Source organism: Aedes albopictus, chromosome 1 (genome assembly GCF_035046485.1).
Source record: "Aedes albopictus strain Foshan chromosome 1, AalbF5, whole genome shotgun sequence".
NCBI classification, from domain to species: Eukaryota; Metazoa; Arthropoda; class Insecta; order Diptera; family Culicidae; genus Aedes; species Aedes albopictus.
In genome coordinates, this window is record NC_085136.1 from 278,624,450 (window position 1) to 278,641,146 (window position 16,697).

The following is a 16,697-nucleotide window of genomic DNA, read 5'->3' on the forward strand; positions in this document are numbered from 1 at the left end:
TTTTCGCATCGCATGACCTTCAGCACCTCGGCGTACGTGTCTGCCTCGGTTTTGAAGACCAGTGCACTGCAGTGCGTCGCTCCGTTCACGCTTGCGGACTGGTTTTACCTTTCTCAACTTATTGCTCTTTCCAACCGTAATCTAAGGCACTCTTCTTGGGATTGGCCTGCAGGGGCTTGGTTTCCTTATCCCTTGCGCGCTTCGCAACCAGCTTGGCAGTCTGGTTACTCGCTTTGGCCGCTTCTTTCACCCGCTTCGGCTTCGCACCCGTTTATGCCGGACGTGACTTTCCAGCAGACTTCGTGCTGCATTGTCGCGTTACCCGCAAAGAGGAAGCTGTTCGTTTGGGTGGACCGTTCCTCCTGTTCGCGTTTGCCGCACTTCGTTCCTCGACCAGGAGATCGTACACCTTTTTGGCCAGGGCCAACGATTTGCGGAACTTTAGCAAGCTCTGTTTCAGGTCTTTACTGATGTTACTCCGCCCGCTCGTGTAGCCGATCAGCTCATCCAGCTGTTCGGCAACTACCAACATCTTTGATAGTCCGCTCCTATTGCGGTTCAGCGCCCACGTGAGGTCTGCACCGGTCATAAGTGCTTCCTCGGTTGGCACTGTACCGCTTCGTGCGCCTCTTATTCCACTCGCGCCCGTTGAACCACCTGCTGTTTGCCCCTTGTGGTGGCGATCTTGTCAAGCTTCCACGCGCGAACGGCTTCAACGCCACTTCTTCTGACCAGTTAGTTGCCTAAATTGAGCACAGATCAGGACAGCACACTTTAAGGACATGCCACGGTTTTATGGGGCAGAGGAAAGCGTCGATATTAGCCTATCCGCCGTTTCAAGTCAGTGTTACCCGACCTTACTAAGAGGATAGAATCAGCTCACTTGTGCATAGTTACCTAAGCGTGTACCTGTACCATCTCAATAACCAATTACTAAGCATGACCATTATACCATAATCAGGAATTTACTGGCATCGTTCCTGATGTGCCCGAGGCACTACTATTTGGGCTGTGACCCTTTGGAAGCGGTGTCGTGTCGCTTGTACAGAGTTAGCTTCCAGATGTGTGGAATTTCTGAAAAGGACCAAGAGAGCCCACTGGCCCAGGTGCTCGGTCACCTCTCGGTGCCAAAGGTGGTAAGACCACACTGATGTGTGAATATGGTTCGCCTATAGGAAAGAATTCTAGGCTCTCACCTAATTCATGGACGTTTAGGGCATCTTAAGGGCGAGTCTGGGGATCCAAGGGGGTTTCAGGGAGCACCTGGAGGTCCCATGGGCATTTTAGGGGGCTCCAGGGGGTCTCAGAAGCGTTCTAGATGATCCCTGGGGCATTATAGGGGATCCAAAGAGGTATACCTGGAGGTCTCAGGGGCGTTTCAGAGAGTTTCAGGAGCGTTTCAGGGGATCCCAGTCGTGGTTAATGTTTCATACAGCCGTTACACACTGCATTTATACTACATTCGATGTAGGAGTGGTATTTGCCGTGAATATAGCATATGGCACCATGATTATCACGCACATCAAGATAATAAGACTTTGTAATGACAGTTTCACCAAAGACAAACATACGTAACACTTCCGAAATGTCCATCGATCTCGCTTTTAACACAGACAAACAGACGTAACACCTTGAACGATTTTCATGGAAATCCATCGCTCAGGTCACACTACCATCACCTGGTGGAAAAGTTGCATGAATCACTGTGTTGTGAAATATCATCAACAGAAGGCGTTAGCGTGAAACGTCAAACGTATACAAAAACGATGCGCGCACACTAACGCCTTCTGTTGACGATATTGCACAACGCAGTGTTTTGTGAAACATTTCCATCAGATGATGGTAGTGTGAAGTGGGCTATGGATTCTCACGAAAATTGTTCTAGATGTTACGTCTGTTTGTCTGGGGTTCCACATTGTATAGACCCGAAGTTATCCAGTGGTTCCTAAAACTGCGAGAAAGTCACGCGGGTAGCTCGAGAACAGGAAGTGTGAAAATGTGGAGACATTGATTGTCGAAACAGATTTCAGGGTAGTTTTCGAGGGTCAGAGGGCGTTTTCGAAGGCATTGCAGAGTTCTACAGGGTTTTCGACGGGTTTCAAAGGCGTTAGAGGTGCGTTTTCAGTGGTTTCGAAGGGTCTCAGATGAGTTACATGGGGTTCGAGGAGATTTCAGGGGGATTTTGGAGGAATTTAAAGCAGTTGCAGATGATTTTCGCCGGTTTCAGAGGCGTTACGCAAGCGTTTTCGGAGTATCCGGAGGGTCTCAGGTGCGTTACATGAGGTTCGAGGGGGTCTTAGGGTGATTTCGGAGACATTTTAGGTAGTTTCGGAGGGATTTCGGCGAGTTTCAGAGGCGTTACTCAGGCATTTTCGGGGGTTTTGGAGGGTCTCAGGTGCGTTACCTGGAGTCCGTAGGGGTTTTAGGGGGATTTCGGAGGCATTTCAAGAAGTTTCAGAGAATTTTCAGAAACACCTACACAATGCACCTGAAACGCCGCTGAAATGCAGTCAAACGCCCCTAAAATCTCTCGGAGCGCCCTTGAAACGTTCCTGAAACTCTCTGAAATGTGTTGAAATGCCCCTGAAACCTCTCGTAACGCCCTTCAAAGACTCCTGAGACTCCCTCTCCCTGTATCGCCCTTAAAACTCAATACTATTGAAACCCCCATGAAATAGCCGTAGCCCCATTAAAACGCCAACAAAACCTGACGAACGCCCTTTGCTCAGCAGCCGAAATGCAACCAAAACAGCTTAGATCTCAACAAAAAAAAAAACACGATCACAATGACCCACCCTAATATGTCTGGTGGTCATGGGCCTGCTTTCGAGGCGCTTAGGGGCGATTTCTTCACCCTGGCTTAAGCGTTAAACCAGGTTTAACTATATGGGTAAGCCTGGCTTACCAGTTAAGGCGAGGTGAAGAAATCGGCCCTTAGAATGTTTGATTTTCTCTCAATTTCGATTATCGATTTGCATTATCTTTCTATTATCTCCTTATTGTCAACCACGTGCTGGTTGATGCATCGGAAAGCCAGCCATTTATTTATAACTTGATCTACCTGCGTTTTGTCGACGGCAAACAAGCGTGCTGCCTATCGGTGTAGTCATCCGTAAGGATAAAAATGAAGGCGTATCAAATTACCAAGGCGTTCAGTAGGTACAAACGGTGTAGGTAATAAAATCAAGTAGGCGGGAAAGTCTGAAAATCGTTACCTCAAGTAACAAGGAACGAGTATTTCAGTCAAGCGCTCATTCAGCGAGTATCCCTTGGTATTCCATCGTGACTGAAGCTCTCCAAGTGACGAATCAAGCGTGGCCGGCCAACCGGCAGCCTACTACGATTAACCGTGTTCTTGAACAGTATACTTTCAACGCCACACTTGTGCGTTTCTATCATCTTCGATCGATCATCAAAAACCGCGTAGAACATTCGCACAGCCTACATTAGGCCTGCTTTGATCACAGGCTACTATCTCTGCCACACCATGTCTCTCACCACTAATCAGTGTATACACTATAGCTAGTGCGGAAAGGATGAGCAAACTCTTCAAGGCAGCAAGCAAGCAATCTTGAGGGGGTTTGAAACAAGTAGCTCAATCACCAGCAGATCTTCTTTAGCAGAACACCAGAAGAAGAACACTCTCGCCTTGTTTGTTGATGACGTATTGCTCGGGTCGGGACACGCAACAAAACTACAAAACAGAAAAAGTATTTAAATCTCTTCGAGGCCTGATAAGCCGCGTACCCGGAGCTAGTAGGTGTGTGCAAATAGAACATGCTTTCAGCTTTATTGCTGCTGTTTGGAATTGCCTCTACAACAGCTCAGTGAGTGAGGCTGTGTGCTAAACAGAGGTAGACGAGCTTCTTCATTGTGATCCAGTAGTTATAGTGCACCATTCTCTGTTGTTCTACTTCTTGATATTCTACCCGCGCGAAGCCAGCGGGACGATTCCCCGGAGAGATAGTATAGATTATCGAACTGCCGGTCGACGAGGATAGGTCTCAAATCGTGAACGGGCTTCCCGAATCGTTTTTACCAAGTTCAAAAGAAAAGTGAAATTTAGTGTGATTAGCTGAAGCTGTAGAACAAGAGTTTCTGGGTTAGTAGTGGATTGCAATATTTATTGAGCGCGGACGCTGTTGAGAGGATTAATTCTGTTGATGCTGATAACCAACAGAAGCAGAGCCGGGGAGTCACGATGGATGATATCAACTGGAATAAAATTATCTACATTGAAGATGAACAAAAGGTAAGAGTACAAAGTAATCAACGGTCAGGGTAAATATTTGGATGGATGATGTAAATTGAATTAAAATTCGGTGAATTTTTGGTACACAATTACTGTTGAGATATACTACCACAACGTTATTAGCTTTGAACATATGTACACTCCCGATCAAAAGTTTGGGGTCACCCCCTCATAAACATGCCATTTTTTTAAGCCCATATCTTCGCCAATTTGCGTCCGATTTCAAAACTCTAGGTCTCATTCAAAAGATAATAAGTCAAAGAAACTTTGAACATGATTTAAAAGAAACTTTTTCAAAAAAAATTGTATGTAAACTTAACCCAAAGTTGCCAAATTTTCTAAAAAATGAATATAAACTTACGGCAGTGTCGCTGGAAATTGGGTCGACCAAATTTTAAGATGAGAGCGGTAATATAACCCATTTTCTATCAGCTTTCAACTGCTTTTTTCAGAACTTAGCTAAAAAATCTAGAAAAAAGTTATCAAGTAAATCAACTCTTCATGTCATCGACCAAAAGTTTGGGGTCACCCCTCAAAATGAAGTATCGGCCAAAAGTTTGGGGTCACTATCGTAAAACATGGAAAAGTGATTTGTTGATATCTTTGTCATCTTTCATTCAATTTTAATTCTTCTTGGCTTATTTGAAACATAATGAATGATACTTACCGCATAGACATTGAACCACACATATTTGTTGAAATTTACATACAAAAACTTAACGTAAAGTTGCCTCATTTTTTGAAGTGTTGTGAAATGTGTTAACTTTACATAACATTTTTATATCCAAAAATCGTTAAATACGTTAAGTTAAAGACATCAAACGTAAATTTAGTTAATTATCTTTGAAATGATCCAAAAATAATTAAAATTGAACTATAAATGACGAAGTCCATTGTCCATGTTTTACGAAAGTGACCCCAAACTTTGGCTGATACATCATATTGAGGGGTGACCCCAAACTATTGGTCGATGACATAAAGAGTTGATTTACTTGATAACTTTTTTCTAGATTTTTTTAGCTAAGTTCTGTAAAAAGCAGTTGAAAGCTAATAGTAAATGGGTCATATTACCGCTCTCATCTTAAAATTTGGGCGACCCAATTTCCAGCGACACTGCTATAAGTTTATATTCATTTTTTGGAAAATTTGGCAACTTTAAGCTAAGTTTACATACAAAATTTTTTGAAAAAGTTTCTTTTGAATCATGTTCAAAGTTTCTTTGACTTATTATCTTTTGAATCAAACCTAGGGTTTTGAAATCGGACGCAAATTGGCGGAGATATGGGCTCAAAAAATGACATGTTTTTGAGGGTGTGACCCCAAACTTTTGATCGGGAGTGTATTACGCAGTGGTACTGGCTTTCATAAATAATTGAAAGATTCTGAATAATCGTCCTTTATATATTAATGACCAACAAATAGTAGCTATCATAAAACAATACATAATAACCATTGCTAACTGACATTATGGATTTTGTTTTCAAGGGCATTAACCATTTGAAGCCGGAATTTTTCCAAGCGTTATTATGGAGCTTTTCTACGTTTTTCTGTAGTTTTGGTGGTCAATAGCATAAAAACGGTAGAATATTAAAAAAAGACAGAATATTTTTTTCTGTATATCCTAGGTCATCCAAACTATGCTTGAGTTAAGATCTTTCAGTCTGTGTAACCGTAACTTCTTTCATTATACAAAGCTACGATTTGTAATCTATCAGGCTGCAGTAAGTCTTCTGAAAGTTACAGTTGTTGTTTTTATCAACAAAGCTTCATAACAGTAAGGTAGCCATAATATCCCAAAAATATATAACAACGCTTAATGTTCCTCTAACTGCTTTGATAAGTACAGTGGATTATGTAACACTACTTAAGGTAGTGGCAAAAGACTTGTAATAATGTGTAAACCTGAAGCTATGGTCTCAGGTGTAGTGTTGTTGATCTGGAATATCTCAAAACTATCTTATAATGACTCATAATACGCCAGGGGGATTACAGATTACAGTCTAAAGTTCATTGTGAGAATCACTATTGTTACTATCAAGAGCTAAACTTCAGAATTGTTTGGACGACCCTCAATGTCCCAAAGGTTCAGAATAATATACAGTTCAGGTTGATCCAGTCACCGCGATTGATTATGTAACGTTACTCAGTATGTCAGATATAGCAGATGTTACGAGTGTAAACCTGAAGTTCTGAACTCAAAGATAGTTTGGCTAACCTGGAACATTCCTATAGTGTCTCTAAATGATATTTGAGATTTGAAGAGCTTCACGGATCTCACAGATTATGCTACGCTATTATTTATGATGAAAACACATAATGTTATTCTTATAGATTTGAAGGACTTCATTATAGAACAGTTTGGACGAACCTGAATGTCCCATAGGTTTATAATAAAAAAGTAGACTTCAGATTGGTTTAGTGACCACGGGTAAATATGCAACGTTACTCAGTATAGCAGATATGGCTGTTGTTACGAGTGTAGACCAGAATTCCAGAATTCCAAGTTAGTTTGGCTGACCTGGAATATCTCTGTAGCGTCTTTTAAAGTTATTTGAGATTTCAAGAGCTTTGCGCATCCCAGCAGATTATGCAATACTATTATATATGGCGAGAACACAAAAAGTTATTCTCGTAGATTTGAGGGTTTTGACGAACCTGAATGTCCCAAAGATTTATAATAAAACAGTAGACTTCAGATTGGTCCAGTAACCACGGATAAATATGCAAAGTTACTCAGTACAGTAGATACTTACCTTACCAATCAGGCTAAGGCCAGGGTGGCCTGTGCTGTACATAGTAGCCGTCTCTATTCCACTCGGTCCATGGCTGTTTGTCTCCAGTTCCGCACTCTGCGTAGGGTCCACGGATCGTCCTCCACTTGGTCGACCCACCAGCTCGCTGCGCTCCACGTCTTCTTGTACCGCTCGGATGACTCTCGAGAACCATTTTCGTCCATTTTAGTTGCTATCCGACATCCTGATGACGTGACCCACCCACCGTAGCCTCCCGATTTTGGCGGTATGGACGATGGTTTGTTCTCTCAGCAGCTGATGCAGCTCGTGGTTCATTCGCCTTCTCCAAGTCCCGTCTTCCTTCTGCACTCCGCCGTAGATGGTATGCAACACCTTCCGTTCGAAAACTCCAAGGGCGCGTTGGTCCTCTGCACGTAGGGTCCATGTTTCGTGCCCATAGAGGACGACCGGTCTAATCATCGTTTTGTAGATGGTTAACTTCGTGTTACGGCAAACTCTATTCGATCGTAGAGTTCCGCGGAGTCCAAAGTAAGCACGATTTCCTGCCACAATGCGCCTCTGGATTTCTCTGCTGGTGTCGTTGTCGGAAGTCACCAGTGAGCCCAAGTACACGAATTCTTCAACCGCCTCGATTTCATCACCATCGATATACATTCGGGGAGGCGGGCGCGGTGATTCCTCCCTGGAGCCCTTTGCCATCATGTACTTTGTCTTCGACACATTAATGACTAATCCGATTCGCCTGGCTTCACTCTTTAGTCGGATGTACGTTTCCGCCATCATCGTCTCAAATTTACGAGCAATAAGATCAATATCGTAGTCCTTATTTCGTCGCGTGGGTCTTTGCAGATTGTATCGAGTCGTATTTTCTCCTATGTTATTCGCAATGGGGATTTTTACGGGTGGCTTATTGGGACTACGCCAACACTCCTGTCTCGCCGGAGGACCATCGTGCCAGTTCTGTTTAACGTCCCAACCAACACTGGGACGACCACGCTGATGGGGCTACCACCTTGGATCTAGCTGGGCGTGGTGCAGCGTTTCTTACTCAACAGACGCTCGGATTGTACCTTCTCAATCTAGCTGAAGTCAGAAGGACAACAGTGCCCAGGCTGCACTACCGCAGCTAAGCACACAACTCTTAGCTGGCGGTCTTTGTCATCGTTTGACCCGTGGAAGCATGAGGTTGGAACTTGTGAGGACCAGAGCTATGTTATCGACTCACCGTTTTGCAGCCCCAGTATAGTATATATGGCTGTTGTTATGAGTGTAGACCTGAAGTCCTTAACTCCAAGTTAGTTTGGCTGACCTGGAATATCTCTGTAGTGCGTCTAAATGCTATTTGAGATTCCAAGAGCTTCGCGGATCCAAGCAGATTATGCTATGCTATTATTTAAGGTGAAAACACATAATGTTATTCTTGTAGATTTGAAGGACTTGTTTATATAACAGTTTGGACTACCCTGAATGTCCCAAAGGTTTATAGTAAAAATGTAGGCTTCAGATTGCTCCAGTAACTGCGATTGATTATGCAACGTCACTCAATATAACAGATATTGCTACTGTTACGAGTGTAGACCTGAAGTCCTGAACTCCAAGGTAGTTTGGCTGACCTGGAATATCTCTGTAGTGTTTTTTAAAGATATTTGAGATTTCAAGAGCTTCACAGATCCCAGTAGGTTATGCAATGCTATTATTTGTGGCGAAAACACATAAAGTTTTTCTTGTAGATTTGAAGGACTTTACTATAGGACAGTTTGGAACACCTAGAATATCCCAGAATATAAAAGACCTTTTGATATTCTTACCGAAGCTTAAATAAATACATATACGTAACCCACATCCAAGTTTAGCTTTTAAAACAACTGGTATGACAATTATTTCGTTTTTTCCTAATTTCATGGTGATGAGGATGTTCTAGGTTATCAATGAAGTCCCAAATACAAATATTCCCATTTCTTCCTAATAGAGGACTCAATTTGCAACAACTTTGCCGAAGATACTATTCTGTGAATGGGTGAATTCATACAGCCGTTTCTATGTTGGGGTCATATATGACCACTCCAGCTCCAAAGGGTTAAACATGTATGATTTTACAAAATGCATATTTTCTATCTATCATGTAGGTATAACGTTGTTCTTTCATGAAAAATAGAAAAAATGAAATGAAAAAAACTTGTACCGTATTTCTGGACCAACTGTTTTGAACAGGTATACCTCGATTTAGTGGATCCTCGATTATTTGAGCTAGTATGACACTCTTTGACCAATGCCAAATATTTGACCACTTTTGACTAAAATCTTCTGGGCAAACAAAAATATTTGTCACTATAGACAAACGAATAGGGACAAACAGAGCCAAAATACTTGCCGAAATTTATTTGTCAAAAGTGGTCAACTATTTTGCGTCTGGGTAAAGCGTGTACGAGCACCTTCAGACCCTTGAATTTATGTACATTTTACCTCAAATTTATATATGCACAATTTTTAAGGTGAAACGGGACGCCGTGTTATTTTTCCTATCTTGCCTCTCTTTCTAACAATTTGCCTCGCGATTTTGAAGATGGTAATCTCGAGTTCTATCGCACTGAAGATGCTGAAAAACAATCAGCATATGCACTGCAAGTGAGCATACACAGTGATAGGTTTTTGTTGCAAAATATGAAGTAGAATCTGAGATTACCATCTTAGTAGCAACAGAGCAATGGCGGATATTTCCCCGACCGTCCCGTCCGCCCTTAATGTTATTTTTTTATTATCAAATCAGTTTAAAACTTGTAGTTTGTATTATGAAGACTTATAAAGCAGGGGTTTTCAGATTTTTGACGCGCGGTGCACTTCATATCAATGAATGGATTTGTGGAGCACTCATAATAGCGCCAAAGCATACCTCATGACATACTTAGTTTTATATATTTACCAACGCTACCAATGAGCCTTTCCGGAACTTGTGAATGAAGTTCCAGTAAGGCTCATCGTTGGCCTTTTAAGCAGCCAGAAAGTTCCAGGAACCTGGAACTTGAAAAGTGCATTTTGTCATGGGAAGCGGAATTTTTTCTTACACACCCAAATTTTTGAAATGCTTCCAGCACGCAAAAAAATCAGCAAAAGAAATTGCTGAATTTCAGCAACATTTTTGCTGAATTTCAGCACAACTTTGCTGATCAACTGTCAAAATTGCTGGATGGTTCAGCAAGTTGAAAAATAATTGCTGATACTCAGTAATTTGTATTGCTGAATGCAATAAGCACGCAAAAAACAGCAAAGTTTGCTGATTACCAGCAAAAATATTTTGCAGTGTACTTGGGCGTTGGAGATCCAATTGTGTGGCCGCCTTGCATGAATTTTTGAATGGAAACCTGCAGCTGTTGAGTGTTCTCCACTGATACACATTAAGTTTCACTGGCGTACAGCAGTACAAATTTCACGTTCGAATGAGCCATTTTACGAAGTGACAACAATGTTGATGATGATATTGATTTTCACGGGTTATTGGACGCTACCTCCTGTCAAAATTCATTCATAAAATCGGCTCGTAAAATGGACTATTGAACTTTTCTCAAACCTCTAGCCTTCTTGATCCGTGCACCTTCGTCGATCTTGGTACCACTATGTAACGATACATTTTGAGTCGCACGCCTTTTCACCTTAATTTGGCTGATCGCAGAAGCAACCCTGCTCTGTGCAAGTTCTGAAACCGTAAATACATGAGAATCTCATCAGTTAAACGTGAGAGTGTGATGGGAGATTGTGCACGCCGTGGTGAAGGAAAAGATTGCCAATCGGCGTACTGATAGTACGCTTTCTGCATGATATGCGCTCGAATCGCGCGTTCTGAATCTGGATCGTCTATTCTATATGGTTCATCGACGCGAGGCCCTGCCAACGCACAGTGGTTCCGCCATAGGTCATTAATCCAAAAAAAATGACCTCAATGAAACTGTGATATCATATCAATTTAATGCTTTAATAACTAGAATCAATCATTACCTTTATCAGTTGTATGCCGAAACTTTTCCGCAGAGCTTATGAAAGTAGATATTCTTGAGTACACATTTTATTCGATTTTTTTTCTAATTTCAGTCCTATGCATTCATCACTCTAGCCGAGCCGAGCCCATATAGCCGAGGCGGTAAACGCACGGGTATTCAGCATGACCATGCTGAGGGTGACGGGTTCGATTCCCGGTCGGTCCAGGATCATTTCGTAAAGGAAATTTCCTTGACTTCCTTGGGCATAGAGTATCTTCGTGCCTGCCACACGATATACGCATGCAAAATGGTCATTGGCAGAAGAAGCTCTCAGTTAATAACTGTGGAAGTGCTCATAGAACACTAAGCTGAGAAGCAGGCTTTGTCCCAATGAGAATTCCTGCGGGTGTTCCTCGGAAAATTATCCTGTAGTTTTTCATAAACCTCTTCCGGGAGCTCATAAGTTCCTCGGGAATTCCCCCAGGAGTTCCTCAGACATTCCTTTAAGAGTGTCTTTGGAGTTCTTCCAGGAAACCCTTGGAAATTTCTCATGGAATTCCTTCAGAATATCTCCAAAGAACTGCTCAATATATCTCTAGGAGTTTCGCAGATTTTGCTGTAGGAGTTCTTCGGGAATTTTCCAGTGGTTTCTCGAGACACCTAGATGAATTTGATGATTATCCTGGGCTTGTTAGGGGAGTATCTGTAAGTAAAAAGAAAACCGTGTTAAGTACTGTTCCTTTGAATTCCACTAAGAATTTGCATCCTTTGACAGATACGTATTTCGACCTCAACTGTAAGGTCGTCTTCAGTGTCTTCGAGTCAAGTACAAGACACTGAAGACGACCTTACAGTTGAGGTCGAAATACGTATCTGTCAAAGGATTCAAATTCTTAGTGGAATTCAAAAGAACAGTACTTAACACGATTTTCTTTTTACTTACCTAGATGAACTCCTGAGGAATTCCCGTTGAACTCCTGAACCATTCCCGGAGAACTCCTGCAAGATTTCCCGAGGAACTCCGAGAGGATTTTCTGGATGAGTTTCCGAGAAACTCCGGAATGAATTTTCGAGCAACTCCGGAAGGAATTCCCGAAGAGCTCCTAAAAATCTCGAATAACTCCTGGGAGAATTCTCAAGAATTCCTGGAGGAATTCTCGAGAAACTCCATGACGAATTCCCGAGGAATTCCCGAACAACTCTTGGAGGAATTATCGAGGAACTAACCCATCCAAAGAGGGTTTCATATTTTTTTAACATATTCTAGTGAAATCACGACCTGGATTCAGCGACAATTACCCATATTTCACATAATCTTAAAATTACTGAGCAAAATAAAAAAACAATTTCATCGTTGCAATTCATTCCCCCACTCTTCCGCAGCTCATCTACTTCGACCAGAAAACGTACAAACTACCGGAGGCAATCCTGAACCTATACTCGGACCGCGTCCGGCACCTGGACCTAAGCTACAACAAACTGTCCTCGTTCGAGTCGCTGGAGCTGTTCACCAAGCTGGAGGAACTGGTTCTGGATAACAACTACCTCACCGATGATATCATATTTCCGGCCCAGCTGGATCGAATCAAACTGCTGTCGCTGAACAACAACAAGGTGAGTTTGGATGAGGTTGGCAATCGAATTGAAATTCTAACAAAAAAAAATAGTTACAAATTAGTAATAAATGGTACAAATTAATTGCAAATTACCAATAAATTTTCAAAATTAGTAACAACAAGAAATACAAAAATGCATGACACAAGAAATCAAGGCAACAGAAAAAAAACGAAAAACGAACCATGCGATTTTTTTAGTTATCATTGACCCACTAGTAGTCCACCACAACCACCTTAATATCTAATCAATATTGTTATTCAAACGGTGACCTTTTGGGCTATCATGCTGCATGGTGTTGAATAAAATGCTCTACCCGTGCCCTTATGGTTCTGAACGTTCAGCAGCAGCCGCAGCACCTGATAACTCCTGATAAACGCTGCACTCTGCAATATGCACGCGTAGCCGGTTGTTGCAACCATCCATCATCGATGCAGTTTTTATTCCCACACGTACCGCCGAAGAGACAACAACTACCTACCTACTGCAGTATTGTTAACAGCTATTGTTCACTGTTTTCTTATTGTAGTTCGAAAATTTGGATCTCCTGCTGACGAAGCTATCTCTCTGCTTTCCGAACCTGGAATACCTGAGCCTGCTGGGGAATCCTGCCTGTCCGTGCCATCTGCTGAACCTCAAATACTCCGAGTACGACTATCTCAAATACAGGTGAGTGTAATTATTTTTAGATTAATGTTATGTAGATTGAAAAATACTATCATCAAACTAAAACACTCGGGATAAACCGCATGACCGACACAATGTATATAAATACTGTCTTAACCCTTTGAAGCCGGAATTTTTCCAAGCGTATTTCTGTAGTTTTAGTGCTCAAGTCATCCAAACTGTTCTTGAGTTAAGATCCTAAAGTCTACGGGTGTAACGATAACTTCTTTCATTATATAAAGCTACGATTTGTAATCTATCATATCTAGTAAGCCTTCTGAAAGTTCAATAGATAGTATCAGATCATTCAGAATATCCTAGGTCCTCGAAACTGTTCAAGAGTTTAGATCCTAAAGTCTACCGGTGTAACGATAGTTTCTCTCATTATACAAAGTTACAATTTGTAATCTATGATGCCCAGTAAGCTTCTGAAAATTCAATAGACAGTATCAGATCAGTCTGGATATCCTAGGGCATCCAAGCTGTTCTTGAGTTTAGATTCTAAAGTCTATGGGTGTAACGGTAACTTCTGTCATTATACAAAGCTACGATTTGTAATCTATCATGTCCAGTAAGTCTTCTGAAAGTTCAATAGCCAGTGTCAGATCATTCAGAATATCATAGGTCATCCAAGCTGTTCTTGAGTTCAGATCCTTAAGTCTACGTGTGTAACGATAACTTCTTTCATTATACAAAGCTACAATTTGTAATCTATCATGCCCAGTAAGTCTTCTGAATGTTAAGTAGACAGTATCAGATCAGTTGCGTTATCCTAGGTCATCCGAACTGTTCTTAAGTTTAGATCCCAAAGTCTACGGGTGTAACTTCTTTCATTATACCAAGCTACGATTTGTAATCTATCAATGTTCAATAGACAGTATCAGATAAGTCGGGATATCCTAGGTTATCCGAACCGCTCTTCAATTTCCAACAAATCTCCCCTTCCACCAGACTGCTTTTTATCAACAACAGCAAAACTGTCCTTTCACTCGCCTGTTCGCTTCAATTTCCAGCAAGTCTGTCCTTCCACCAGACTACTTCTTTCCAACAAGAGCAAAACTGTCCTTTCTTCTCCAGTTTGCTTCGATTTTCAGAAAGTCTGTCCTTCTGCCAGACTTCTTCTTTTCAAGCAGGAGCAAAACTGTCATTTCGACCTGCCAGTTTGCTTTGATTTCCAGCAAGTCTGTCCTTCCGCCACTGTTATTTTTCAACAAAAGCACAACTGTCTTTTCTACTCGCCAGTTTGCTCCGATTTCCAGCAAGTCTTTCCTTCCGCCAGACTGCTTCTTTTCAAACAAGAGCAAAACTGTCTTTTCTATTCGCCAGTTTGCTTTGATTTCCAGCAAGTCTGTCCTTTTGCCGGACTGCTTCTTTTCAAACAAGAGCAAAACTGTCCTTTCTATTCACCAGTTTGCTTCGATTTCCAGCAAGTCTGTCCTTCCCGTGGTCCTTCCACCAGACTACTTCTTTCCAACAAGAGCAAAACTGTCCTTTCTACTCCCAGTTTGCTTCGATTTTCAGAAAGTCTGTCCTTCTGCCAGACTTCTTCTTTTCAAGCAGGAGCAAAACTGTCCTTTCGACCTGCCAGTTTGCTTTGATTTCCAGCAAGTCTGTCCTTCCGCCACTGTTATTTTTCAACAAAAGCACAACTGTCTTTTCTACTCGCCAGTTTGCTCCGATTTCCAGCAAGTCTTTCCTTCCGCCAGACTGCTTCTTTTCAAACAAGAGCAAAACTGTCTTTTCTATTCGCCAGTTTGCTTTGATTTCCAGCAAGTCTGTCCTTTTGCCGGACTGCTTCTTTTCAAACAAGAGCAAAACTGTCCCTTCTATTCACCAGTTTGCTTCGATTTCCAGCAAGTCTTTCCTTCCACCAGACTGCTTCTTCTCAAACAAGAGCAAAACTGTCCTTTCTACTCCCAGTTTGCTTCGATTTTCAGAAAGTCTGTCCTTCTGCCAGACTTCTTCTTTTCAAGCAGGAGCAAAACTGTCCTTTCGACCTGCCAGTTTGCTTTGATTTCCAGCAAGTCTGTCCTTCCGCCACTGTTATTTTTTCATCAAAAGCAAAACTGTCCTTTCTACTCCCAGTTTGCTCCGATTTCCAGCAAGTCTTTCCTTCCGCCAGACTGCTTCTTTTCAAACAAGAGCAAAACTGTCTTTTCTATTCGCCAGTTTGCTTTGATTTCCAGCAAGTCTGTCCTTTTGCCGGACTGCTTCTTTTCAAACAAGAGCAAAACTGTCCTTTCTATTCACCAGTTTGCTTCGATTTCCAGCAAGTCTGTCCTTCCACCAGACTGCTTCTTCTCAAACAAGAGCAAAACTGCCCCTTCTATTCGCCAGTTTGCTTTGATTTCCAGCAAGTCTGTCCTTTTGCCGGACTGCTTCTTTTCAAACGATTTCCAGCAAGTCTGTCCTTCCGCCAGACTGCTTCTTCTCAAACAAGAGCAAAACTGTCCCTTCTATTCGCCAGTTTGCTTCGATTTCCAGCAAGCCTGTCCTTCCGCTAGACTGAGCGTTTAACTTCCTTTTCTAGCGGCGAAAAGCACTGACGGCTTTGGCTCCCCGCGTTTTTGCTCGCTCTATCGCGTCTTTATTTCTTCGCTCCTATATCTTCCAGTACGTGTCATCTATGATCCGCTGTTTTCTATGGGTGCGTAGGATGCCCAACAGATAGCTTCTCTGTTTTTCTACACTGCTACTTTCCTGAATATTCGCAGCACGTTTCTCCAGCTCTTCGACGAAAGGCTTTCACTACAGCGTTTTCCAGTCGGTGTTGAAGGTGAAACTTTCTTCCTTCGATTAATAATACTGGTTTGGTAGTCGAACTGATAAGACAGTCCTTCATGTATTTGCTCATGGTTTTATGTCTGTCAAAGTGTTATACAGCAGTTTCTTCTTTTTGTGTTTATTCACTGCTGTCAATCCAGTTGAATCAGCTGAAGGGGTTTTGCCCTTAATACCGAAATCAAAATCTCCAAACGTGAATCTTACGGAAGGGTTTAAGATTCTTGTAATAAATGAATTAAGTATATATTTAGGCGTTTCAGCACCGGAACCTTATGACGACCAAGCTTATGACCACATTTTCCCTTCAACGATTCTCCCCCTAGGCTGTACATCATCCGCTACCTACCGCGCCTGCGGATCCTGGACGCCCAGCGGGTCAAAAAAATGGAACGTGACTTTGTCCGCAGCCAGCAGAGCCAGGAGTACGAAGAGGAGGAAAACGGCAGCCGGCACCACAAGGGCAACGCACTGCGCCATCTGTACGCGAGTCTCAGTACGGCCCTGGGGGTGCGACCGAAGGATCCACCGGTGTACCACCCGCTGCCGGAGAGTATCCGCGAGGCCGGCGACCATCGGGGGGCGTACGGGAAGTGCCGCTACCGCTACATCGGGGCACAATCCGAGGGCAATCGGTTCATACTCAACACGGATTTATGA

At 42.4% G+C, this 16,697-nt stretch overlaps 1 protein-coding gene across 1 annotated transcript; it reads left to right on the forward strand.

Annotated features, from left to right (window-relative positions):
* Positions 1-3,271: 3,271 nt before the first annotated feature.
* On the forward strand, positions 3,272-16,697 carry LOC109397046 (leucine-rich melanocyte differentiation-associated protein-like). Its single transcript, XM_062846828.1, has 4 exons — positions 3,272-4,252; positions 12,360-12,590; positions 13,120-13,259; positions 16,364-16,697. Exons 1-4 carry the CDS (start codon positions 4,202-4,204, stop codon positions 16,695-16,697), a joined length of 756 nt encoding a protein of 251 aa, XP_062702812.1. The 5' UTR covers positions 3,272-4,201.

What these genes read in the sequence shown, in the direction of transcription:
- LOC109397046 (XM_062846828.1), top strand. Translation starts at nt 4,202, where the DNA reads ATGGATGATATCAACTGGAATAAAATTATCTACATTGAAGATGAACAA. An exon ending in TGTCGCTGAACAACAACAAG is followed by an intron (nt 12,591 to 13,119) that starts GTGAGTTTGGAT and finishes TTCTTATTGTAG; the next exon opens with TTCGAAAATTTGGATCTCCT. An exon ending in TACGACTATCTCAAATACAG is followed by an intron (nt 13,260 to 16,363) that starts GTGAGTGTAATT and finishes TTCTCCCCCTAG; the next exon opens with GCTGTACATCATCCGCTACC.